The sequence below is a fragment of the Erythrolamprus reginae genome, chromosome 6 (assembly GCF_031021105.1).
Source record: "Erythrolamprus reginae isolate rEryReg1 chromosome 6, rEryReg1.hap1, whole genome shotgun sequence".
NCBI classification, from domain to species: Eukaryota; Metazoa; Chordata; class Lepidosauria; order Squamata; family Dipsadidae; genus Erythrolamprus; species Erythrolamprus reginae.
The window spans coordinates 94,518,541-94,544,500 of NC_091955.1; the positions used below are offsets into that span (position 1 = coordinate 94,518,541).

A 25,960-nucleotide genomic window follows, 5' to 3' on the forward strand; every position below is an offset into this window, starting at 1 on the left:
TCGCAGTTCAAGATCTTCACTGGAATCTCAGGGCTGTTCACATTATCAGGGTTCACGCAACTCAGGACCTGGAGAAGGTTGGTTGAAAGAAAGGAGATACATCAGACTGGAAAGGAAACATCCAGTCAGAACTGAAGAAGCTTCTTGGATGAGAAGCAAAACATCTTCAAGAAAAAACAAAGAAGCACAGTGGCCTCTTGAAAAAGAAAAAGCACCTTTGGGAACAACCGCTAGACTTCACATTAAATTTCCCATTTAGCTATCTCACTTAGTAACAAAAATTTGGGGCCTGATTTTATCTATCTATCTATCTATCTATCTATCTATCTATCTATCTATCATCTATCTATCTATCTATCTATCTATCTATCTATCTATCTATCTATCTATCTATCTATCTATTGGATTTGTATGCTGCCCCTCTCCGCAGACTCGGGGCGGCTAACAACAGTAATAAAAACAGCATATAACAATCCAATATTAAAACACTTAAAAACCCTTATTATAAAACCAAACATACAGACAGACATACCATGCATAAAATTGTAAAGGCCTAGGGGGAAAGAATATCTCAGTTCCCCCATGCCTGGTGGCAGAGGTGGGTTTTAAGAAGCTTACGAAAGGCAAGGAGGGTGGGAGCAATTCTAATCTCTGGGGGGAGTTGGTTCCAGAGGGCCGGGGCCACCACAGAGAAGGCTCTTCCCCTGGGTCCCGCCAAGCAACATTGTTTGGTTGACGGGACTCAGAGAAGACCCACTCTGTGGGACCTAACTGGTCGCTGGGATTCGTGCAGCAAAAGGCGGTCCCAGTCCCGGAGATAATCTGGTCTGGTGCCATGAAGGGCTTTATAGGTGATGACCAACACTTTGAATTGCGACCGGAAACTGATCGGCAACCAATGCAGACTGCGGAGTGTTGGTGTAACATGGGCATATTTGGGAAAGCCCATGATTGCTCTCGCAGCTGCATTCTGCACGACCTGAGGTTTCTGAACTGGTCATTTGTACCTGTACTTATTTAGCCTAAGGCCAGGTAGGCAAAGTTGGCTCTTCTATGACTTGTGGACTTCAACTCCCAGAATTCCCGAACCAATCATGCTAGCTCAGGAATTCTGGGAGTTGAAGTCCACATGTTCATGAGATCTTATGCCTCTTGATAAAATGAGCTTGTCAGAAGAAGAAAAAAGATATCAAATTCAGGCTTTATTGTGACCCCAGACCAGTGTTTCCCAACCTTGGCAACTTGAAGACATTTGGACTTCAACTCCCAGAATTCCCCAGCCAGCATTCGCTGGCTGGGGAATTCTGGGAGTTGAAGTCCAAATATCTTCAAGTTGCCAAGGTTGGGAAACACTGCCCTAGACTAACGCAATGCCTTCTCCCCGGGATGGAGTATGAAACTCCTTAACAATAAAAAAAAGCAATCCAACTTGGCTGCTGCTGAGAAAAGAGGATTATATTATAGAATCTTGAAAACTGAGTACATGTGTTTTGTAGCCCTTATTTGATCAGTGTGTGTTAAGGCAGATCCTCCACAATGCCTTTGATCTCCTTCGATACTCGGCTTTGATTTAAGGGGAAGCTGGGTAGCAGTTATGGGATGTGAAAGGAAGGTCCCTGTGTTTTGTGTTTCTGCAGCGTTTTTTCAAATGTCTTATTCCCAGCCTCAAAAAAAATCCCATTATCCTGAGATTTCAGAGCTAAACCCCCTTGAAAAAACCTTTCAGAGGACAAAGAGCAAAGAGAAGAGGAGGAGGAGGTAGTGCACTAACAATTTCTTCAGAAATAGGTTGGAAACAGTTGTGAGAATTCAAAACAAACTATTATTGCGCACTGCCTGCTTATGGTTTGTGGGAGGGAGGGAAGGGAAAGGGAGAGAGGGAAACAGCGGGAGAGAGGGGGAGAGGAGGAAAGGGAGAGAGGGGGGAAGGAGGGAGAGAGGGAAAGAGGTTGGAAGAGAGAATGGGAGAGAGGGAGGTGGAAGGGAGAGAGGGAAGGGAAATACAGAGGGAAAGAATAGGAGAGAGAGGGAGAGGGGTAAGGGAGAGAGGGAAGGAGGGAGGGAGAGGGAAGGAGAGAGGGAGGGAGGGGGAAGGGAAAGGGAGAGAGGGAAATGGAGAGAGGGAGAGCGGGAGGGGGAAGGGAAAGGGGGAAAGAGGGAGCGAGAGAAAAGAAGAGGGAGAGAAGGAAGGAGAGAGATGGGAAAGGGAGAGGGAGGGGGAGGGGAATGGAGAGAGGGAAAGAGAGCAGGAGGGAGGGAGGGAAAGAAGGAGGGAGATGGGGAAAGGGAGAGAGAGGGAGAGAGAGGGGGGAAAGGGAAATGGAGAGAGGGAGGGTGGGAGAGGGAGAGAGATGGATGTAAAGGGAGAGGGAGAAAAGGAAGGAGAGAGACGGGGAAGGGAGAGGGAGGGAGGGACATGGAGGAGGAAGGATTTAATTTAATTTAATTTAATTTAATTTAATTTAATTTAATTTAATTTAATTTAATTTAATTTAATTTAATTTAATTTAATTTAATTTAATTTAATTTAATTTAATTTAATTTAATTTAATTTAATTTAATTTAATTTAATTTAATTTTTAATTTAATTTTTAATTTAATTATAAATTTATAAGCTGCCCAACTCCTTGCGGCTTTTAAGTCGCATGCTGGAAAAAGAGATGGAAACAGAAAGAGGACAATGGCCAAGCATTTGAAATGGGAGTCCTGTGACTGCGAGGGGGGGTCCCCACTGGAAACAAAAGCTTTTGGGGAGTACCTGATAACTTCGAACGGTTGCTAAGCAACTGCTCCTCAATGGAGGACCGCCTGAAAAGTCAAGAAGGTATGATCGTGGTCATGTGACTGATGCTCCGCCCACCTTTTTTTTTAACCTGCATCATGGCAACCAGTGTAAACAGGACGGGCCTCTGGTTGCATGACGGGAGACGCCATCTTGAATTTTTTGACCACCCCCTGGTCATTTTGATTGTTTTATATGAAGGTCTTCCAAGCAATTTTTAAAAAAAAGAACCCTGGGAGAATGTAGCATGGAAAACATCAGAAAAGCTGTGGAACATTCTTTTTTGTTTTAAATGCCATCTATGTTTTAAAATCACATTATTGGCTTCGCTGTTCAAGGGGAGGAAAATCCACATTGGAGTCTCCGTCCTTCCCTCCCGCTTTCCTCCACAGCTCCCAAAGACTGTGGCTAAGAAGAATGCTCCCTTCATCTCCTGCCTTTAATCTCCCCACTGAAATGGATCTCCATATATCTGCCGAGATCCCTATCAGGATAGATTTGCCTGCTCTTGAGATCTTAAGAGGCAAAGCAGATTAACATCAAACGAACCGAGGGAAGGAGGGAAGCTTAGAGCAGATAAGAAATGTAACCATCCACTGAGAGATCTTTTTCCTTCCTTCCTTCTTTCCTTCCCTTCCTTTCCTTCCCTTTTCCCTCTTTCCTTCTTTCCTTTCCTTTCCTTCCTTCCATTTTTCCCTTTCTTCCTTTCCTTCCCTCTTCCCTTTTCCTTCTCCCTTCTTTCCTTTCCTTCCTGCCCTTTTCCCCTTTCTTCCTTTCCTTCCTTCTTCCCTTTTTCCTTCCCTTCCTTCTTCCCTTTTTCCTTTCCTTCCCTTTTGCCTTTCTTCCTTTCCTTCCCTCTTCCCTCTTTCCTTCCTTCCTTTCCTTTCTTCTTCCTTCTTTCCTTTCCTTCCTGCCCTTTTCCCCTTTCCTCCTTCCCTTTCTTCTTCCCTTTCTTCTTCCATTTTCCCTTCCCTTTTCCCTTTCTTCCTTTCCTTCCTTCTTTCATCTTTCCTTCTCCCTTCTTTCCTTTCCTTCCTGCCCTTTTCCCCTTTCTTCCTTTCCTTCCTTCTTCCCTTTTTCCTTCCCTTCCCTTTTCCCTTTCTTCCTTTCCTTCCTTCTTCCTTCTTTCCTTCCCTTCCTTCTTCCCTTTTTCCTTTCCTTCCCTTTTGCCTTTCTTCCTTTCCTTCCCTCTTCTCTCTTTCCTTCCTTCCTTTCCTTTCTTCTTCCTTCTTTCCTTTCCTTCCTGCCCTTTTCCCCTTTCCCCTTCCTTCTTCCATTTTCCCTTCCCTTTTCCCTTTCTTCCTTTCCTTACTTCTTCCCTCTTTCCTTCTTTCCTTTCCTTCCTTTCCTTTTCCCCTTTCTTCCTTTCTTTCCCTCTTCCCTTTCCTTTCCTTCCCTCTTCCCCTTTCCTTCCTTCCTTTCCTTTCTTCTTCTTTCCTTCCTTCCTTCCCCTTAAAAAAAATTCCCTTTTTCCTTTGGGTTCCCAATAGAATGCCCTCTCCCTTTCTCCGGCCCTGATATTCTCCTTCTTGAGGCACCTGTCACTCACCAGGGTCTTGTAGTCGATCTGCTGCCGGATGAGTTTGTCTTCGCTTAAGGAGTAGCGGGCTTCTCCCGTAATGGCATCGATGGGCCCCTTTTCCATCTGCTGCTTGATGGCGCAAAAGAGCGAAAAGAGAGGCTCCCCAGCACATTCCTACGACAAGGAAAGTAGGGAATAAAAATAAAAGATAAGGACAAGATTGGGGAGAAAACTGCTGGTCATCATTTTTCTGCAGGTGCTCTCTGAGCATATTTATTATCTTGTGGACATTTCATCACCCAGTTAAGGAACATCATCAGTGCCACAAAGGGGTGGGTGGGTTTGCTCTCTGTTTATATACAAAGGGCTGCCCTGCCAGGGTTGGTGAGAATAATTAGGCTCTTGTTTACTGTTGGATGGTTTGTCTTAGTTGGTAGTTTTATTTATTAATAAGATTTGTATGCCGCCCCTCTCCGCAGACTCGGGGCGGCTAACAACAGTAAAAAAGACAATATAAACAAATTTAATATTAAAAGTAATTTTTAAAAACCCCAATTTAAGAAAAACCAATCATACATATAGATATACCATGCATAAATTTTATAAGCCTAGGGGGAAGGGAATATCTCAATTCCCCCATGCCTGACGACAGAGGTGGGTTTTGAGGAGCTTACAAAAGGCAAGGAGGGTAGGGGCAACTCTGATATCTGGGGGGAGTTGGTTCCAGAGGGTCGGGGCCGCCACAGAGAAGGCTCTTCTCCTGGGCCTCGCCAAACGACATTGTTTAGTCGACGGGACCTGGAGAAGACCACCTCTGTGGGAACTAAGTTCATTGATTAGGGCATTGTTTACTATTTATTTATTTATTTACTTACTTACTTACTTACTTACTTACTTACTTACTTACTTACTTATTCGGTCATTCATTCATTCATTCAATGTTTAATTTATTCATTCATTTTATTTAATTCCCTCAACACTGTCAAATTATTTACTAAGTCTGCACAACTATTACTACTAGTTTTTTCTCATCGTTCCTATCACCCATCTCCTCCCACTCATGACTCTATGACTGTAACTTGTTGCTTGTATCCTTAAGATTTTTATTCATATTGATTGTTTCCTCATTGCTTATTTGACCCCTATGACAATCATTAGGTGCTGTACCTCATGATTCTTTACAAATGTATTTTTTTTTCTTTTATGGACACTGAGAGCATCCGCACCAAAGACAAATTCCTTGTGTGTCCAATCACACTTGGCCAATAAAGAATTCTATTTCTGTTTCTATTTCTACTATACTATACTATACTATACTATACTACACTACACTACACTACACTACACTACACTACACTACACTACACTACACTACACTACTCTACACTACACTACACTACACTACACTATATTATATCGCCCATTCCCTAGGCACTCTGGGCGGCTCACAACCAAAAATAAACATCAAAATACTAAAAACCAATAAACATCAAAATACTAAAAACCTATAAAAACAGTTAAAAACAATTAAAATTGTTTACTATTTGTTTGTCTGGTATCAACCCTTGCTTCTCTGGGTGCTCATTTCTGTCAAGGAGTGGGGGTTTTTGGTCTTTTTGCTGCCTTTTTAACTCTTTTTAATTGTCTGGTTTGAGATATCTCTTCTTTTTTTAAGACATTTCCTTGATAGCAATTAAACACTAAATAAGGAAGGATTAAAACCACGATTAACACCAGACTAATAATCAAGCAACAAACAACAGCCTAATCAAGGAAATCATACACACACCCAAGAAAATCCCACCAAAACTGATAGGGCAAGACATTTGTATGTAAACAGAGAGTAAACCACTGATGATGTTATCTAGGCTGGTAGTGAAAGGTCTGTAGGCAGCCACGAACGATGCCGGAAGGCTCAATTTAGAATTGGCCGTAGTGATAAACATGGTAGCCTGCCCAATGCTACAATCGCCTTAGGAAAACATCAAATTGTGCCGTGCCAGGCTTCATCCCACTTCCCTCCTCTCTCACCCCGGAATACTGGTACAGAATAATTTTGGGACTTTGGCTGGAGGCATGAGCGGCAGCTGGGCTGACCCAACGATAGGCCAGATGTCGTTGGGGAGCTCACAAGGGGAAGGACACTTATGATTAGGTGATGGATGATAGATGGATGGATGAAGGAGAGAGGACTGGATTGCTGGAAGCAAAGCACGTGTCCTGGACTCGGACTGAGTCAAAAAGAGGGGGAATCTAAGGAGGAGGGCACTATTTATACTTTTCAGACTCGGTCCTGATTGGCTAACGGACAAGGTCAACCCATCCTTGGAGACTAGCTCCACACACTTTGGAGAACAACCAAGCTCAGAAAATACCAAGGACTTCCCGATCCTCGCCCTCGTCCTCTCTGCAAACCCCACTCCCTAGTCATCATCGTCATCATCCTCCACCTCCTCCCCCTTCTCCTCTTTCTCCTTCACTTCCTCCTCCACCTTCTCCACCTCCTCCTTCTCCACCTCTTCCTCCTCCTCCTTCTCCACCTCCTTCTCCACCTCCTCCTTCTCCACCTCCCCCTTCTCCACTTTCTCCTCCACCTCCTCCTCCACCTTCTCCACCTCCTTCTCCACCTCCTCCACTTCCTCCTCCTCCTTCTCCACCTTCTCCACCTCCTCCACCTTCTCCTCCTCCCTGCAAAACCCACTCCTTTTTAACACTGAGGATGTTACCAAGGGTGGTACTGAAACATCTGCAAGAAAACAACCCAGCTCAGAGAGCACCAAGGACCCCATAATCCTCCTTCTCCTTCTCCTTGTAAGTCCTACTCCCTTCTAGCACTGATGATGTTACCTAGTTCCATAATGAAACATCTGCAAAAAAACCCCCGCCAAGCTTGGAGAACACTAAGGACCCCACAATTCAACTGAACTACAAATTCTTTTGGAATCATTCTTCCTCAGAGCATCATTATTTTATTATTATTATTTATTAGATTTATATGCCGCCCCTCTCCAGAGACTCGGAGCGGCTTACAATAGCATGCCAATAGCCCTTCTCTGGGGACTATTAGCTTGAAGCATTCTCTAAGAGAAAAGACTTAGAATTCTAGACTTGGGAAGGGACCCTTTGAGGGCATAAAGACCATCCCTCGCTCAGTCCAGGAATGCAAAGGAAAGCCTCCCTCATAGGTGACCATCCATCCTCTTAGTTTAACACATCTCAAGACAGTGAGCCCAAGGACAAAAACTGCCCATGCAGGTAGTCCTGGATTTACAGCCGTTCATTTTGGGTCCGTTTGAAGTTACAACGACATTGAAAAAAGTGACATCTATTTTCCACACTTATGAGCATTGCAGCGTCCCCATGAGCACCTGATCAAAATTGAAACATTTGGCAACTGGCATGTACTTAATGACTGTTGCATGTCCTCGGGAAGACATGACCCTGTTTGGCCACCTTGAGTCAACGGGAAAAATGGATTCATTTAACAACCGTGTTCCTAATCTAGCGACTGCAGTGGCCGGGGTTGTCGTAAAATGGGGCAAAACTCACAGTGATGGAAATTTTGGGCTCAGTCGTGGTTGTAAGTCGAAGACTGCCTGCATTTTCGTATCTTCCCTCCCTTAACATCCCAGCAGCATAATTTTCCTGTATGATAAATCCACTACAGTGGTACCTCTACTTACGAACTTTATTTGCTCCGTGACCGGGTTCTTAAGTAGAAAAGTTTGTAAGATGAAGCAATTTTTCCCATAGGAATCAATGTAAAAGCAAAGAATGCATGCGATTGGGGAAACCACAGGGAGGGTGGAGGCCCTGTTTCCTCCCAGGAGATTCCTAGAGAGGCCCCAAGGAGGCTTCTCCCTGCCTTTTCCAGCCCTGTTTCCTCCCAGGAGATTCCTAGAGAGGCCCCACTGAGGCTTCTCCCCGACTTTTCCGGCCTTGTTTCCTCCAGGAGATTCTTAGAGAGGCCCCACAGGGGCTTCTCCACACCTTTTCCAGCCCTGTTTCCTCCCAGGAGATTCCTAGAGAGGCCCCACAGAGGCTTCTCCCCACCTTTTCTGGCCTTGTTTCCTCCAGGAGATTCCTAGAGAGGCCCCAAAGAGGCTTCTCCCCACCTTTTCTGGCCTTGTTTCCTCCCAGGAGATTCCTAGAGAGGCCCCACGGAGGCTTCTCCCCATCTTTTCCAGCCCTGTTTCCTCCCAGGAGATTCCTAGAGAGGCCCCATGGAGGCTTCACCATGCCTTTTCCAGCCCTGTTTCCTCCCAGGAGATTCCTAGAGAGGACCCACAGAGGCTTCTCCCCACCTTTTCCAGCCCTGTTTCCTCCCAGGAGATTCTTACAGAGGCCCCACGGAGGCTTCTACATGCCTTTTCCAGCCCTGCTTCCTCCCAGGAGATTCCTAGAGAGGCCCCACGGAGGCTTCTCCCTGCCTTTTCCAGCCCTGTTTCCTCCCAGGAGATTCTTACAGAGGCCCCACAGAGGCTTCTACATGCCTTTTCCAGCCCTGCTTCCTCCCAGGAGATTCCTAGAGAGGCCCCACGGAGGCTTCTACATGCCTTTTCCAGTTACATTTTCGGAGGCTCGGGTTTGTAAATGGAAAATGAGAAGAGGCAAAAATAATCTTGAACACCCGGTTCTTATCTGGAAAAAGTTCATAAGTAGAGGCATTCTTGGGCAGAGGTACAACTGTATTTGGAATGTATTGCAAGAAATCAAGGCATGTCCTTGATTGGTCATGTCGTCCACTCTCCTGCTTTGGGACCCCCAGCTTACAAGCCCTTGCAAAGTATGCACCAAAGGGGCATTTGCAGCCCACTTCTAATTTGCAGAAATCTTTTACTGCTTCCCTTGCAATCAATTCCTCCAACCGATTGGGGTCCTTTGAATTCAACAAAGGCAAAACAAGCCGAGATTAAATTCCCCACCGTGGATGAAACGCCCCCCCCCCCCCCCCCCCAGGAGATTACAACCCTGGAAATGCTGACTCCCACCGTCTTCCCAATCAAGCTTCCTTTCTCAATCATTGACTGATTGACTCTCAGCCTAACTTGATTGTTAATCGTTTTCTCCTTGGTTCCCCCATCAATTGTTTTCTGCTTGATCCGCCATCAATTGTTTTTCTGCGGGATTCTCAATCAAAGAGAAAACAATACACCCTCATTAAAGCTGCAACCAAGAAGGAAATCACAGCCTCCCTGACACTGGCAAGGAGAGCTAATGTATATAATCACAACTCCTTAGCAACTGATGATGTTGCCCAGTTTGGTGATGAAACGTCTGCAAGAAAGTGGCTGAGTGAGAGAGTAATCCACTCCACTGCACTCCATTCCAGTCTACTCTACTCCACTCCAGTCTACTCTACTCCACTCTACTCTACTCTACTCCACTGCACCCCATTCCAGTCTACTCTACTCCACTTCAGTCTACTCTACTCTATTTTACTCTACTGCACCCCATTCCAGTCTACTGTACTCCACTTCAGTCTACTCTACTCTACTTTACTCCACTGCACCCCATTCCAGTCTACTGTACTCCACTCCAGCCTACTCTACTCTATTTTACTCTACTGCACCCCATTCCAGTCTACTGTACTCCACTTCAGTCTACTCTACTCTACTTTACTCCACTGCACCCCATTCCAGTCTACTGTACTCCACTCCAGTCTACTCTACTCTATTTTACTCCACTGCACCCCATTCCAGTCTACTGTACTCCAGTCTACTCTATTTTAATCCACTGCACCCCATTCCAGTCTACTCTACTCTATTCTAAAATTGAACCTCTGCAATAAGTCCATCAAATCACCATTTCATTTTCTCTCTCCGTCCATTCTCTCTTTCTCTTCAACTATCCTCCCTGGAGGGTTGATGTGCGACCACTCACCACGGCCAACTTCCCACTTTCTAAATTGCAGGGATGCATTTTCAAGTGCAAAATCTGCTGGAAACTGACCGGGTTTCTATCAGAAACGCCAAGTCCTGCTGAACACGCAGGCTGCAGGCTGAACTCATGGATTCCCCCCGCCCCAATTTCCATTCTTGCCCCGTGTAGTGTGAATCCCTCTGTGCCTGCAATCCTGGCTCTTCTCCCGGAGGGCCTTCCTCCCAAATCTCTTGGTGTCCTCCCAATTTTGTCCTCGGCGAATCCAGAGAGCCCCAGGTCAGAAGCAAAAAAAGGTGTGTTTGTGTGTGTGTGTGTGTGCACGCACAAACTCTTTCCTTCCCTGCAGCACCTGCCTGCCACTTAATTAGCTTATCTCTGGGCAACATATGGCTTCCTTGTGGCTTATCGGCCCGCGTTTTCGGAAGAGAGGCAGGAAGACAAGAAGGTGAAAAATAGTCTATTATGAGAGCGGGGTCTTCCCAGGCTCAGCTCCCTCCTTCCTCTGTCCCCCGTCCCCACCAATTTCAGCCGAAAATGGATAATCTGATAGCGGGAATCAGGAACTGACCTTCCAAGTTCCTTTGCAACTGTTTTTTTCTGGGTGTGAGAAAGGCATGGGAGAACGGAGAAGGGTTAACAAGTAGATTTAACGGATTAACAAGAGTTGGAAGGGAACTTGGAGGTCATCTAGTCCAACCCCCTGCCCAAGGAGATCCTATTTATTTATTTATTTATTAGATTTGTATGCCGCCCCTTTCTGTAGACTCGGGGCGGCTCACAACACAATAAAACATTTCATGACAAATCTAATAATTTACAATTTAAAATTTAAAATAGTTAAGAAAACCCCATTTTTAATCAGACATACCTACAAACATACCATACATAAATGACATAGGCCCGGGGGAGATATCTCAGTTCCCCCATGCCTGACGACAAAGGTGGGTTTTGAGGAGTTTACGAAAGGCAAGGAGGGTAGGGGCAGTTCTAATCTCTGGGGGGAGCTGGTTCCAGAGAGCCGGGGCCACCACAGAGAAGGCTCTTCCTCTGGGGCCCGCCAACCGACAGTGTTTAGTTGACGGGACCCAGAGAAGGCCGACTCTGTGGGACCTAATCGGTCGCTGGGATTCGTGCGGCAGAAGGCATTTCTGACAGATGGCAGTCCAGTCTCTGGAATAGAATAGAATAGAACAGAACAGAACAGAACAGAACAGAGTAGAGTAGAGTAGAGTAGAGTAGAGTAGAGTAGAGTAGAATAGAATAGAATAGAATAGAATAGAATCTTTATTGAGAATAGAACGGAACAGAATAGAATCTTTATTGAGAATAGAATAGAATATTCTTTATTCTGCTTCTGGTTTGATACAAAATCTAGGGAAAGATATTCGACCTACCTGACCAAATAACCTATGCCCTACATGGCATAGGACCAGACTATTTCCGAGACCGCCTTCTGCCGCACGAATCCCAGTGACCGGTGAGGTCCCACAGAGTTGGTCTCCTTAGGGTCCCGTCGACCAAACAATGTCGGCTGGTGGGACCTAGGGGAAGAGCCTTCTCTGTGGGGGCTCCGGCCTCCTGGAATCAGCTCCCCCCAGAGATTCGCACTGCCCCCACCCTCCTTGCCTTCCGAAAAAGTTTAAAAACTCCTCTTTGCCGCCAGGCCTGGCGTTCCTTAGACCTTCCCCCCGACCGATGAATGCTTAGTTTGACTGCTGAATGAATGATATTGATAGTTTTTAATTAGAATTTTAAGATTGTTTTTAAAGGTATAGTTGGATTGTTATTATTGTTTCCTGTTTTTCTGTACATGCTGTGAGCCGCCCTGAGTCCTCGGAGAGGGGCGGCATATAAATCCAAATCAATCAATCAATCAACCAAGAAAGAAAGAAAGAGAGAGAGAGAGAGAGAGAGAGAAAGAAAGAAAGAAAGAAAGAAAGAAAGAAAGAAAGAAAGAAAGAAAGAAAGAAAGAAAGCATAAATAATTTAAACATCTTAAGAAGAGATTGGACAGCCATTCATGTGGAATGGCATAGGACAGTGATGGTGAACCTATGGCACGGGTGCCACAGGTAGCACACGGAGCCATATCTGCTGGCACGCGACCCATTGCCCTAGCTCATCTCCAATGTCCATGCGTGTGCTGACTAGCTGATTTTTGGCTCACTCGGAGGCTCTGGGAGGGCGTTCCGTGCTAAACAACCAGCAGGCAAATTAGCAAAGATCCCTTGGCCTGTATTTAGATTCCGTCTCTGCAGAAATAAGGGCTTAGCAATCACGACTTACCTTGAGAAATTTATAAAGAAGGAAGGTGAACCAATTCGTAAGCATCTTCTCCGCCACAGATTCGGTCCTAGAACAAAACAGAAGGAGAGAGAAGGGGGGGGAAATACTAATATTTCCCTCCTGTTGTCAAGCCGGTACAGAACTTGGTGATAAATTATTATTATTATTATTATTATTATTATTATTATTATTATTAATTTGATTTGTATGCCGCCCCTCTCCAAAGACTTGGGGCGGCTCACAACAGTAATAAAAACAATACAACATTGGAACAAATCTAATATTAAAAAACATATAAAACCCTATCATTATTTTAAAAATAAAAATTAAAAAAATGGCAAATTAACGTCTTGCCACACTCTCTATGGAAGGCCTGATGTTGATGGGAACTTGGGAAGGGTGATTTTCATGACGGAACAGATACAGCCATACAAAGCATTGTTTTGAGTGGTTCAAGGTCATCCTAGGCCCAACCACCTGGGCAGAAGCGGAAGGAGGACTTGCCATGCTGGCACAATCTGAGTGGGCAACGTGACAGGTTTGTGGGTGGGGGGCATGAGATGTGAACTTTCAACTGGATGGGAAACTCCGATTCAGATTTCCAGGATGACTCGAGCAATAAATTCCTTCCTTCCTTCCTTCCTTCCTTCCTTCCTTCCTTCCTTCCTTCCTTCCTTCCTTCCTTCCTTCCTCTCTCTCTCTTTCTCTCTCTCTTTGAGCTGAGGCAGGGAGCGTTCCATTGGGTCCATTTGTTGGGGGTCAAGGGAAAGGGAGGGTTTTGCCTTCTCTTTCTGCTGAAAATCCCCATAGACAATTGGTGGCCCAGTGTGGGACACAGAATGCTGGACTTGATGGGCTTTGGCCTGATTCAGCATGGCTCTTCTTATGTTCTCTCTGCCTTTCTCCTTCCTTCCTTCCTTCCTTCCTTCCTTCCTTCCTTCCTTCCTTCCTTCTTTCCTTCTTTCCTTCCTTCCTTCCTCTCTCTCTCTCTCTCTTTCTCTCTCTCTTTGAGCTGAGGGAGGGAGCATTCCATTGGGTCCATTTGTTGGGGGTCAAGGGAAAGGGAGGGTCTTGCCTTCTCTTTCTGCTCAAAATCCCCATAGACAATTGGTGGCCCAGTGTGGGACACAGAATGCTGGACTTGATGGGCTTTGGCCCCATTCAGCAGGGCTCTTCTTAGGTTCTCATGCTCTGCCAGGCTTACCTCCGAAGCAATAACTTGGGGTGGTTTTTGCTCTCCAGGTTCTTGTCAATCAGGTCGGCCAGGAGCTGCTTGAGGACATCCGTGGCATATTCGAGCTTGCTCTGCAGCACCGTCATGATGAGGGAGGCCACGTTGCCACGGTCTCTCATGGAGAAGCTGCGTTGGGACTCCAGGGTGCGGATGAAGGAGAGGAGAAAGGCCTTGTTGTTGATGAGCTGGGCGAAAAACTTGAGGCCTTTCTCCACCCGGTCTTGGCGATAACCAGGAACCTGCCAAAAACAGGAAGGATCCAGGATAAGAGTTGGAAGGGACCTTGGAGGTCATCTAATCCAACCCCCTGCTCAAACTCAAACTCCTGACCTGCTCTTCTCTCTGGCAGCCCTTCAAGTATTGGAAGACTGCTATTGTGTCACCCCTGGTCCTACAGTCACTGAATTTAAACATGTCTAGGATAAACATATATCAATCCTAAGATAAAATACAGAAAATAGTATAAGGGCAGACTAGATGGATCATGAGGTCTTTTTCTGCCATCAGTCTTCTATGTTTCTATGTTTTATGACAGCTCTGTGTATGCGCATATCGGGATGCGCTCCAGCGGTTCTTCTGCCTCATTTATCTCCGACTCCAAAGGTAGCTGATAACTGTCCAACAGCCCTGGCTCTGTCTCTGCTTCTGATGCAGAGCACTTCTTAGAGCCTTTCCCAGACTCCAGAACTGGTCCATGTTTCTCCCCAACTCCTCACTGGCCGAGTCTGCCTAGAGCCTCCCCCAGACTCCAGGACTGGTCCATGTTTCTCCCCAACCTCCTCACTGACTGAGTCTGACGCCAACTCTGTTGCCCACTGCCGGGCCACAACAGGCTGGTTTTTAAAGGCCTTCCATGCATCGGTTTCTTTTCCATCCCAAATTCTTACCTCCAGATCCCTGAGTACCGGATGGTCTTCAATGCCAGGGAAGAGGACTCTCATGGTATACGTCCGGTAATCCAGAAACGGTATTCCTGCCCCATCCAAGTCACTCGTCAACTCATGGATATCAGTCTGCAGTTCTGCAAAAGCTGTGGCAGTATAGAGGGGAAAAGGATGGTGTTTGTTTTAAAGGAAGGGAGAATTCACCTTGACTTACAATAGATCCTTTAGCGACTGATCCAAGTTACAACAGCCCTGAAAAAAGTGACTTATGACTGTTATTCACACTTACGTCCAATTGAAGAATCCTCGTGGTCACATGATCAAAATTCATTTGTAATTTACATTCAACTTTTGCTTCTGTTTACATCTTTTTTCTTTTATATATAGAAACATAGAAACATAGAAGTCTGACGGCAGGAAAAGACCTCCTGGCCCATCTAGTCTGCCCTTATACTATTTTCTGTATTTTATCTTAGGATGGATCTATGTTTATCCCATGCATGTTTAAATTCAGTTACTGTGGATTTATCTACCACGTCTGCTGGAAGTTTGTTCCAAGGATCTACTACTCTTTCAGTAAAATAATATTTTCTCATATTATGAACGTAAGTAATTACCTTTATTTATATAAGATGTAGAATTAAATTTGAAAGCATGAAAAATATCGATATGAAAAATCTGCATAATATGTAGAATTACAGTACAATGTTCCCTCGATTTTCGCGGGGGATGCGTTCCGAGATTGCCCACGAAAGTCGAATTTGCGCAAAGTAGAGATGCGGAAGTAAATACACTATTTTTGGCTATGAACAGTATCACAAGCCTTCCCTTAACACTTTAAACCCCTAAATTACAATTTCCCATTCCCTTAGCAACCATTTAGATTATTACTCACCATGTTTATTTATTAAAGTTTATTAAAAAAATATTTATTAAAGGCGGACGAAAGTTTGACGATGACATATGACATCATCGGGCGGGAAAAACCGTGATATAGGGGAAAAAATTGCGAAGTATTTTTTAATTAATATTTTTGAAAAACCCTGGTATAGACTTTTCGCGAAGTTCGAACCCGCGAAAATCGAGGGAACACTGTATATAAGAGATAATATGTAAGAGAAGGGAGAACTAGGCATCACTCTAGTTTTTAAAGGTTTGGGTGTATTTGTGTTTGTCTTTTTGTAATGTATATGAATTTACCCTTCCTAATAAAATTATTAAAATAAAATGAAAAAAAATTCAGATGCTCGGCAACTAACTCATATTTATGGCCATTGCAGTGTCCTGAGGTCACGTGATCCCCTTTTGTGACCTTCCGACAAGCAAAATCGATTGAGGACGCCAGATTTCACTCAACGACCGTGTTACTAAATTAATTTCCTCAGTGATTCACTTAACAACTGTGGCAAAAGGTTGTAAAGCGGGGTCAAAATTCTGAATCAAAATCCTTTTGTGCATCTTTATTTTCATGCCCTAACATTTTTTTTTGGACAATCATCATCATCATTATTATTATTATTATTATTATTATTATTATTATTATTATTATTATTATTATTATTATTATTATTTGGATTTGTATGCCACCCCTCTCCATAGACTCATGATGGCTGGATCAAGTTTTTGAAAGACAAATCCAGCTAGAAGTTGTATATTTTCCCACCATCCTTCTTTAGAGTTTTAGCCATTTTAATCTATGAAATGTAATCAATTTTGGGGGGGAGGGCTTATTTTCGGGGGAGGGTTTATTTTCAGAGTTAGGGCTTATTTTCAGTGGAGGGCTTATTTTGGGGGGCAGGGCTTATTTTGGGGGGAAGAGCTTATTTTTGGGGAGGAGGGCTTATTTTGGGGGGAGGGCTTATTTTGGGGGGCTTATATTCAGGGGGAGGGCTTACTTTCCCGAGTCTTCGGAGAGGGGCGGCATACAAATCTAATAAATAATAATAATAATAATAATAATAATAATAATAATAATAATAATAATAATAATAATTACTTTCGGGGCTTTATTTTCAGAGTTAAGGCTTATTTTCAGTGGAGAGCTTATTTTGGGGGAGCTTAATTTTTTGGGGAGAGTTTTTTTGGGAGGAGGGCTTATTTTTTGGGGGAAGGTTTATTTTGGGGGAGGTCTTATATTCAGGGGAGGGCTTATTTTGGGGGAGGGCTTATTTTGGGGGAGGGCTTATTTTGGGGGAGGGCTTATTTTGGGGGAGAGCTAATTTTCAGGGGAGGGCTTGTTTTAGGGGGGAGAGAAGTTATTTTCGGAGATAACCTATTTTGAAGGGAAACCCAGTAGAATCAGTTCCACTGGGTGTGCTCCCTATCTGGACTACCTCACAGGGTCATCAGCAAATTCACCCAAAACCCTCGGTCACCATCTTTGGCTGGCAGTACCTTCCTTGCACTCCAGAGCCACCCTGGACTCCAGATTGTCCATCTGCATCTGCAGCCTCTTCAGCGTGAGGTCGCTTTCCCGAGACTTCCGCTTGTAGGCGATCAGGACGGCCACGATGAAGATGATGAGCAGGCCGCCAGCCACGGCGATGCTGACGATGGCGGGAAGGCTAAGCGGGCTGTCCGAGGAGATGTTGACCATGCCCGGAGAGAATTCCATGCCTCCAACACGAGCCTGCAGAGAGAGGGGAGGGGGGCTTAGCCAGGGTTTAGCAATACAGTGGTTACTTAAGAACTTCATTCGTTCCGTGACCAGGTTCTTAAGTAGAAAAGTTTGTAAGTAGAAGCAATTTTTCCCATAGGAATCAATGTAAAAGCAAATAATGCATGCAAACCCATTAGGAAAGAAATTTTTTAGTACTGGATTATTATTGTATGCTGTCTTATTATTGCTGTTAGCCGCCCCGAGTTTTCAGAGAGGGGTGGCATACAAATCCAATTAATAATAATAATAATAATAATAATAATAATAATAATAATAAAAAACACACAACTCGGAATTTAGGTGGGAGGAAAAGGAGGAGGAGGACGGTCACTGCCCAGAGCCATCTGACCTCTGTTTGTGTCCTTTGCGGCATCTACTATGGGAGCTAAGGTGTCTCCTATGGCGATAAGCAATTGGGTGAAATCCTGCATCATAACAGCATACGACTCACGATCATTACCAGTCCCTGGGAACATTACTGCACACTCCATGAGAAGTGCTGCGACTTCAGCGGTGTGGTCCACACAGGCTCCTTTGGAGGACATTTGTTGAGCAGCTACGTGGACCACTCCGAACACTTTCATTAAACATTACAAACTGGACTCGTTTGGGTCCTCAGATGCGGCCTTTGGCCGGAGAGTGCTGCAGAGGGTGTGTGAATCGCATACGCCCCTGGTCCAGACGTCTCCCACCCTGTTATCTTGATCTTGGGTATATCCCATGTTGGACTCTCCGCAGCAGTGCATTGGAGAAGGACCGTTGAACTTACCTGAATGGTCTTCTCGATGCACTGCGAGGAGAGTCCAAACCCAACCCGGCCAGTTGGCCCAGGGGCTCAGTTGTTTTTCTTACTGTTGAGTTAATAAAGTTGTGTTGATTTGCACTACTCCTTCGTTTTTATTGACTGGGCTGCTGGGGGTGGCTACAGGGCGGAGCTAATTATTATTCTAATTTAACTCAGTCCCTAACCAATCAGGCTGAAGTATCACCCTGGGCGCTGGCAGATCTCATGATTCAAGGCATGAACACAGGAAGAATACAAGAACCTCCCAGTTGAAATTTGAGGATCTAAATATGAAGGCTTTAATTAATTAATTAATTAATTAATTCAACTTCTATGCCACCCAGCTCCTCAGACACACAACAGGAATAGATACAAAAGATATAGAAATCTAAGTATAAACAACATTCTAAAACCCCAATTTCTTAAAACCGGGCGCTCACATTCACCCAACCATACATGTAAATTCATTCATTGGCCGGGATTAGATGTTAGACTTAATGGCCCCAAGACTATTAGCAGAGATGGGTCTTTAAACTCTTGCAGAAAGCAGAAAGCAGGGAGGGTAGGGGCGGTGCGAATCTCCAGGGGGAGCTGATTCCAGAGGGCCAGGGCCACCACAGAGAAGGCTCTTCCCTTAGGCCCCGCCAGGTGGCATTGTCTAGCTGATGGGACCTGGAGAAGGCCGACTCTGTGGGACCTGACCGGCCGCTGAGATACATGAGGCAGAAAAACTGGTATTAAAAGTGAGGCTCTTCCCTTTTATTAGCCGCACAGGAATAAGTGAGGAACAATAAATTATACGCAAAAAGAAATTATGCATGAGAACATTGCTCTCCAGGTTCCAAGGCACGATTGACTTTTTGATTGATTCTTTTCAGGATAGGTAAATCGCCTTGCCCCCGCGACATGCCGGCGGTATTCCTTACCGTGACTTTATGCCGTCCTGTAAGATTGGGGGATTCGCACAACAGCTGGACATCGGAGACCGTAACCACGCAGGGTTTCTCTCCAATCAGCACAGTGTAATTCAGCTTGGCGTTTCCTCCTCCCACCGGCGGGGTTAAGTTCTTCCCCTAGGCCAAGAGAAACCAAAAGGGTTGACGGTGAGATTGGCGGCTTCTACATTTAATCAATCAATCGGTATAATTTTTTTAAATTTTTCTCCGCCATAAAATAAAACAACACATGGTTATAAACACAACAACAATGCTTAAAATCAACCATATACAAACTTTTTTTTCTCATTACTCGCTCCATGGAAAGTCTTACCTCTCTTCCTGTATAACATTTTCTGTTAATTTTATAAAATATTAGCAATTCTTAAAATTCTAAATTAATTTTTTTTCCTCACCCTCTTACTACTAAAGGTTACAACAATGTAAAGAATAATAAAATCTCTTTTATCTAAATTTAATCTTGTATCCTATAGTTGATTAAAAATTCTCTCTCTATATATATATCTTTAGTAAAAGAAACTGTTTGTAAAATGTAACCTGCATCATAAAATAAAGTTCTATATGTTTAAATCTAATCCATAGGTAAATTTTGTGTTATATCATTATATAGTGCTACCACCATTTAATCAATCAATCAATCAATCAATCAATCAATCAACCAATCAATCGATAATTAACTAATTGATCTGTAGAAAGTTAGCACGAGATGTTGTATTTAGCTGGCTCTATACAGTTGGGGCAATCCCATAGCACTGACCATGGTTGGGCCCATCCACCCGCCTAGACCAGGCGGGGGTTGCCGATCACGTCACTACTGGTGTGCTGTGCACGCAACTACAGGAGTCTGGCATGTGCACGCATTTGCTTCTGCACATGTGCAGGAAGTGAAATCTCCCAAGGGAACCTGTGCGTGAGATTTCAGTGATTTTTTTTGTTTCGGCGCACGCCAAAATCTCTTTCACCTGTGTGTCCTCTCGCATGTTTTTGCTTCCTGCACAGATGCAGAAATAAATAAAATGCGGGGTGGCGCAGCAGGTAGAGTGCAGTACTGCAGGCCACTGAATCTGACGACAGATCTATAGGTCAGTGGATCAAATCTCATCACCGGCTCAAGGTTGAGTTAGCCTTCCATCCTTTCCGAGGTGGGTAAAATGAGGACCCGGATTGTGGGGGCAATAGGCCGGCTCTGTTAAAAAGTGCTATTGAGTACCTGAGTCTAAGGAGAAGGGGGGCATAATAAATAAATAGATAGATAGATAGATAGATAGATAGATAGATAGATAAATAGATAGATAAACAAACGAACAAACATCACACACAAGGCACCCAAAGCTGTGCATGCAGCTCCAGTTTTACTACTAGTGCAGTGGAGTCAACCATACCGATAGGAACCTACTACTGACCCAGACATAATCATGTCCCATTTATCCACATTTCTGAGGCTGGGACACTTCCTAGTGCTTTTACAGCCCTCTCTAAGCGGTTTACAGAATCAGCCTTTTGCCCCCAACAATCTGGGTCCTCATTTGACCCACCTCGGAAGGATGGAAGGGTGAGTCGACCTTGAGCCGCTGGTGAGATTTGAACCGCTGAACTACAGCTAGAAGCTAGCTGAAGTAGCCTGCAGTGCTGCACTCTAACCACTGGGCCACCCTGGCTCCCTTCCTTCCTTCCTTCCTTCCTTCCTTCCTTCCTTTCTCTTTCTCTGTGTCTCTTTTGTTCTTTCCTTCTTTCTTTCCTTCTTTCTTTCTTTCTTCCCTCCCTCCCTCCTTCCTTCCTTCCTTCCTTGCAATAACATTTAGACTTATATACTGCTTCCTAGTGCTTTTACAGCCCTCTCTAAGCGATTTACAGAATCAGCCTCTTGCTCCAAACAATCTGGGTCCTCATTTGACCCACTTTGAAAGGATGGAAGGCTGAGTCAACCTTGAGCATGCTGAGATTTGAACTGCTGAACTACAGCTAGCAGTTCACTGAAATAGCCTGCAATGCTGCACTCTAACCACTGGGCCACCCTTCCTTCCTTCCTTCCTCTTTCTCTGTCTCTTTCTTTCTTCCCTTCCTTCCTTCCTCCCTCCCTCTTTCTCTTTGTCTCTTTCCTTCCTTCCTTCCTTCCTTCCTTCCTTCCTTCCTTCCTTCCTTCCTTCCTTCCTTGCAATAACATGTAGACTTATATACCATTCCATAGTGCTTTTACAGCCCTCTCTAAGCGGTTTACAGAATCAGTCTCTTGCCCCCAACAGTCTGGGTCCTCATTTGATCCACCTTGGAAGGATGGAAGGCTGAGTCGACCTTGAGCCTGATGAGCAAGCAGTTCGCTGAAGTAGCCTGCAGTGCTGCCCTCTAACCACTGCAGCACTCCGGCTCTGTTGGGTGCAGTTGTGGTTGTCATCTAGGTCTACTCACACTGCATTCTACTTCCCCGCCCCCGAGATACCTTCAAGATCAAAGGGGTCCCAGGTTTCAGTTCCAAAATCCCGGGGTGACTGAAGACCTCAAAGACGGGGTTAGGGTAGTAGGTGAAGTTGGTCTTGTTGAGGATCAGCAAGGAGAAGACATTGTCCAAGACAAAGCCGAACTCATCCGGCCGTTCAGCTAGATCGGACTGGTTATTGGGGTCCACCGTCAATGCCGGAGCCTGACAGACCATTTCCGTCTCATTCTGAACTTCGCAGACCTGCAACGGAGAACAAGCAAGAAGGTTGAGGACCAATCCCATTCTTCCTGCCATCCAATGTTAGAAAAGAGTAGTTGAACTGTTGTTTATAAATAGTCTGGAGCAGTGTTTCCCAACCTTGGCAACTTGAAGATATCTGGACTTCAACTCCCAGAATTCCCCAGCCAGCGAATGCTGGCTGGGGACTTTTGGGAGTTGAAGTCCAGATATCTTCAAGTTGCCAAGGTTGAGAAACACTGGTCTGGAGGACAGAAGGGAAAGTGGGGGACATGATTGAAGCATTTAAATATGTTAAAGTGTTAAATAAGGTTCAAGAGGGAAGTGTTTTTAATAGGAAAGTGAACACAAGAACAAGGGGCCACAATCTGAGGTGAGTTGGGGGAAAGATCAGAAGCAACATGAGAAAATATTATTTGACTGAAAGAGGAGTAGATGCTTGGAACAAACTTCCAGCAGACGTGGTTGGTAAATCCACAGTAACTGAATTTAAACATGCCTGGGATAAACATACTGTAAACATACTGTATATCCATCCTAAAATAAAATACAAGAAATTGTATAAGGGCCGAGTAGATGGACCATGAGGTCTTTTTCTGCCGTCAGTCTTCTAGGTTTCTATGTTTGTATGTCCCTTCCAACTCTGCTATTCCGTTCCAGTGTTTTTAATAGGAAAGTGAACCCGAGAACAAGGGGCCACAATCTGAGGTTAGTTGGGGGAAAGATCAGAAGCAATGGGAGAAAATATTATTTGACTGAAAGAGAAGTAGATCCTTGGAACAAACGTCCGGCAGAAGTGGTTGGTAAGTGCTCGGAGAGGGGCGGCATACAAATCTAATAAATTGTTATTAATTATTATTATTATTAACTGTGTTGGCTTTTTTGGCAGCTGCTGCACACGGCTGGCTCCTATTTATCCCCAGACTATCTCAGGGACCGCCTTCTGCTGCACGAATCCCAGCGACCAGTTAGGTCCCACAGAGTTGGCCTTCTCCGGGTCCCATTAACTAAACAATGTCGCTTGGTGGGACCCAGGAGAAGAGCCTTCTCTGTGGTGGCCCCAGCCCTCTGGAATCAACTCGCCCCAGAGATTAGAATTGCCCCCACCCTCCTTGCCTTTCGTAAGCTTCTTAAAACCCACCTCTGTCGCCAGGCATGGGGGAACTGAGATATTCTTTCCCCCTAGGCCTTTACAATTTTATGCATGGTATGTCTGTACAGTAGAACCTCGACTTACGAATTTAATTGGTGCCGGAAGGAGGCTCGTAAGTCGAAAAGCTCGTATGATGAAACATTGTTTCCCATAGGAAACAATGGAAAAGCGATTAATGCGTGCAAGCCCGAGGGCTGAGGTGGCGGTAGCGGCGGCTGCGGCTGCGGGGAGTCCAGCGCTGCCTGAGCTGTGAAGGTAAGGGCCAGGGAAAAGGGAGCCAAGCTGCTTTTTCTTTCCCGGGGGAGCGGGCGGGAAGGGCGAAGCCTCTAGGCTGATCTTTGCGGGTGGAAAGTGTGGGATCAGGCAGGGGTCCTGAGCCCACTCGCACCCCTTGCCTTCAACTTCCAGCGCTTCCTGAGGTTTTGGCTTTGCCTCCTTTTCGTGGCCCAGCGCGCTCCAAACGAAGCTGTCCCGGAGAGGCGAGTTGGTTTGAGAAAAGTCGGGCTTTTTGCCCTTCCCCTGAAGGGAGAGCAAAATCCTGCCCTTAAAAGCAGGTGGGTGTGGGAGGAAAAAGCCCTCCAGGAGCCGGGAGGATTTTAGCTCCGGGAGGGAGACTTGATTGCTCGGATCTTAATCGCCGCTGGGGGGTTAAGCTTAGGAGGATGATATTAGAACATGGACCCGGATCCCAACTAAGCTCCGTGCCTCGATCCTGGGAAGAGAGCTTGCGTGCAACGGCGCTTTTAAAAACTTTGCCTTGGCAGAGCTTGGCTGCCAATTTTCCATTCTTTCTGGTACAGCCGATGTCTGAACGATCGAAGTTCGTCCCCCCCTCCCTCCACGACTCGGCCCGGCAGCATTGCTGGCGTTCCAGGCGGGCCGCCCGGCATAAGCAGCGGTTTCATGCCTCTCGGGCCGGGCAGACAAGAGGTGCAGCGCTCCCACGGGGAAGGGAGAAGGCGGCGGCTCAAGCCCTTCCCCGTGCGCCCCTCCGGAGGAGCCCCTCTGGCGGTTGTCCGGGCGGGTGAAGGTGGCTGGGCTGCTGACAGGGACAGGCGGTGAGCGCTCGTATTCCGAATTTGGGCTCGTAAGTAGAACAGAAATATCCCTCCCCTCCTAGCTCGCATCTCGAAATGCTCGTATATAGAGCAGCTCGTATGTCGAGGTTCTACTGTATGTATGTTTGGTTTTATAATAAGGGTTTTTAACTGTTTTAGTATTGGATTGTTATATGCTGTTTTTATTACTGTTGTTAGCCGCCCCGAGTCTGCGGAGAGGGGCGGCATACAAATCCAATAAATAAATAAATATTTAAATGGTTGTCCATTAGGATTCCAAGATCCCTCTCACAGTTACTACTGTTGAGTAATGTACCACATATACTGTACCTGTGCATTTTGTTTCTCTTGCCTAAATGTAGAACCTGACTTTTTTCACCTTTGAATTTCTCTCCTTGATAAGTTTATTTATGTCTTGAGTGATTTCCAGAAGGATAACAGAGATAGCACTGATCTCATTTGAGGAGCAATCAACCTCCTCCGTTTTCCACGTTCGGCCTTTGAGGATCCTATTTTCCAACTATTTTTTTTAAATTTATTTATTCATTTGTCCAATACACAAATACATAGGAAGAAAAATAGACATGTGATAATATAAATGAGGGTGAAAGTGAACTTAGAGGAGAGGATATATGAAAGGAAGAGCATATATAAGATAGGTGAAAGAAAGGAAAGACAATTGGACAGGGGACGAAAGGCACACCAGTGCACTTATGTACGCCCCTTACTGGCCTCTTAGGAACCTGGAGAGGTCAATCGTGGAGAGTCTAAGGGAGAAGTGTTGGGGGTTAGGGGTTGACACAATTGAGTCCGGTAATGAGTTCCACGCTTCGATAACTCGATTGTTGAAATCATATTTTTTACAGTCAAGTTTGGAGCGGTTCGTATTAAGTTTGAATCTGTTGTGTGCTCTTGTGTTATTGCGGTTGAAGCTGAAGTAGTCATTGACCGGTAAGACATTGCAGCATATGATCTTGTGGGCAATACTCAAATCGTGTTTTAGGCGCCGTAGTTCAAATCAACTCACATTGATGTGTTCTTTCCCGCCGTACTTGGCCCGGATCTGAGGGTTCTGAATGAGATCCAGGTTAGTGCCCCAAACCGTAACAGGTGTATTTCCACTGATGGATAAAGGAGAGAAAGAAGAAGAAAAAGACAAAATTAGCAGGAACCTTGCAACCCACCTCCATGGATGTTTTGCTCAAGGTGACGCTAGCAATGCCAAATTCAGAGGGCGAATCAATCTCTGCCTTTCAAAAATGAAATTCTGACCAGCCGTTGAAAATCAGTCCATTCTAAGCCTCATCCATTGGTTTCTACAAGTAGAGTTAATTCAACAACTTCCCAACACTAATGGTACCCTTCATTCATTCCTTCATTCATAGGTTTATGCATAGATTCATCATCTTTCAGTCATTCATTTATAGACAGATAAATAGATATGATTGGTTCATTCAGAGTCATTGATTATTCATTCATAGATTCATAGATTCAAAGATTCCTATTCATTCATTCATTCATTCATTCATTCATTCATTCATTCATTCATTGGCTGATTAGCTGATTGACTTGATTATTCATAGATTCATTGATTGATTATTCATTCGTTGATTCATGGGTTCATTGATTGATTGTTCATTCAGTCATTCAACGATTCATGCATAGATTCATTCACAGATTCATTGACTGATGACTGAGTCATTCATAGATTCATACAGTCATTCATTCATAGATTGGTTGGTTGACTGATTGGTTAGTTGACTTCATTCATTCATTCATTCATTCATGTATAGATTCATTGATTGGTCATTGACTTGACTGACTGACTCACTCATTCACTCCCAGTTTGACCCATGAGCTACACTGCACTGAAAGTCCACCAAATACGTGGACTGGTTGGGAACCACTGGCCAGAAGAATTTCATTTGTTGCACACAAATTTGTCCATCCAGCAAAGTCTAGGACAAGAGCCCAGGAAGCCAGCCAAGCATAAGAAACCAAGACCCCACCCCCCAATCCCAGCTGCCTAGAATTGAACCATGGGGGGTTCAGATATAGAATAGATGGGGAAGTGGGGGTGGTGGT

General features: G+C 44.9%; 1 protein-coding gene across 1 annotated transcript in view; it reads right to left on the reverse strand.

Moving 5' to 3' along the window:
- The window catches only part of PLXNA4 (plexin A4), a 437,744-nt gene that overhangs the window by 49,684 nt on the left and 362,100 nt on the right, over nt 1-25,960 (reverse strand). The window contains exons 17-25 of the mRNA XM_070754448.1: nt 24,903-24,996; nt 21,428-21,667; nt 18,961-19,107; nt 16,986-17,220; nt 14,595-14,737; nt 13,678-13,946; nt 12,474-12,540; nt 4,332-4,478; nt 1-68 (exon numbers count right to left, since the gene is read on the reverse strand). The exon at nt 1-68 is cut by the window's left edge and continues 92 nt beyond it. Of these exons, the coding sequence (XP_070610549.1) occupies nt 1-68; nt 4,332-4,478; nt 12,474-12,540; nt 13,678-13,946; nt 14,595-14,737; nt 16,986-17,220; nt 18,961-19,107; nt 21,428-21,667; nt 24,903-24,996 (1,410 nt within the window). The remainder of the gene's footprint in view (nt 69-4,331; nt 4,479-12,473; nt 12,541-13,677; nt 13,947-14,594; nt 14,738-16,985; nt 17,221-18,960; nt 19,108-21,427; nt 21,668-24,902; nt 24,997-25,960) is intronic.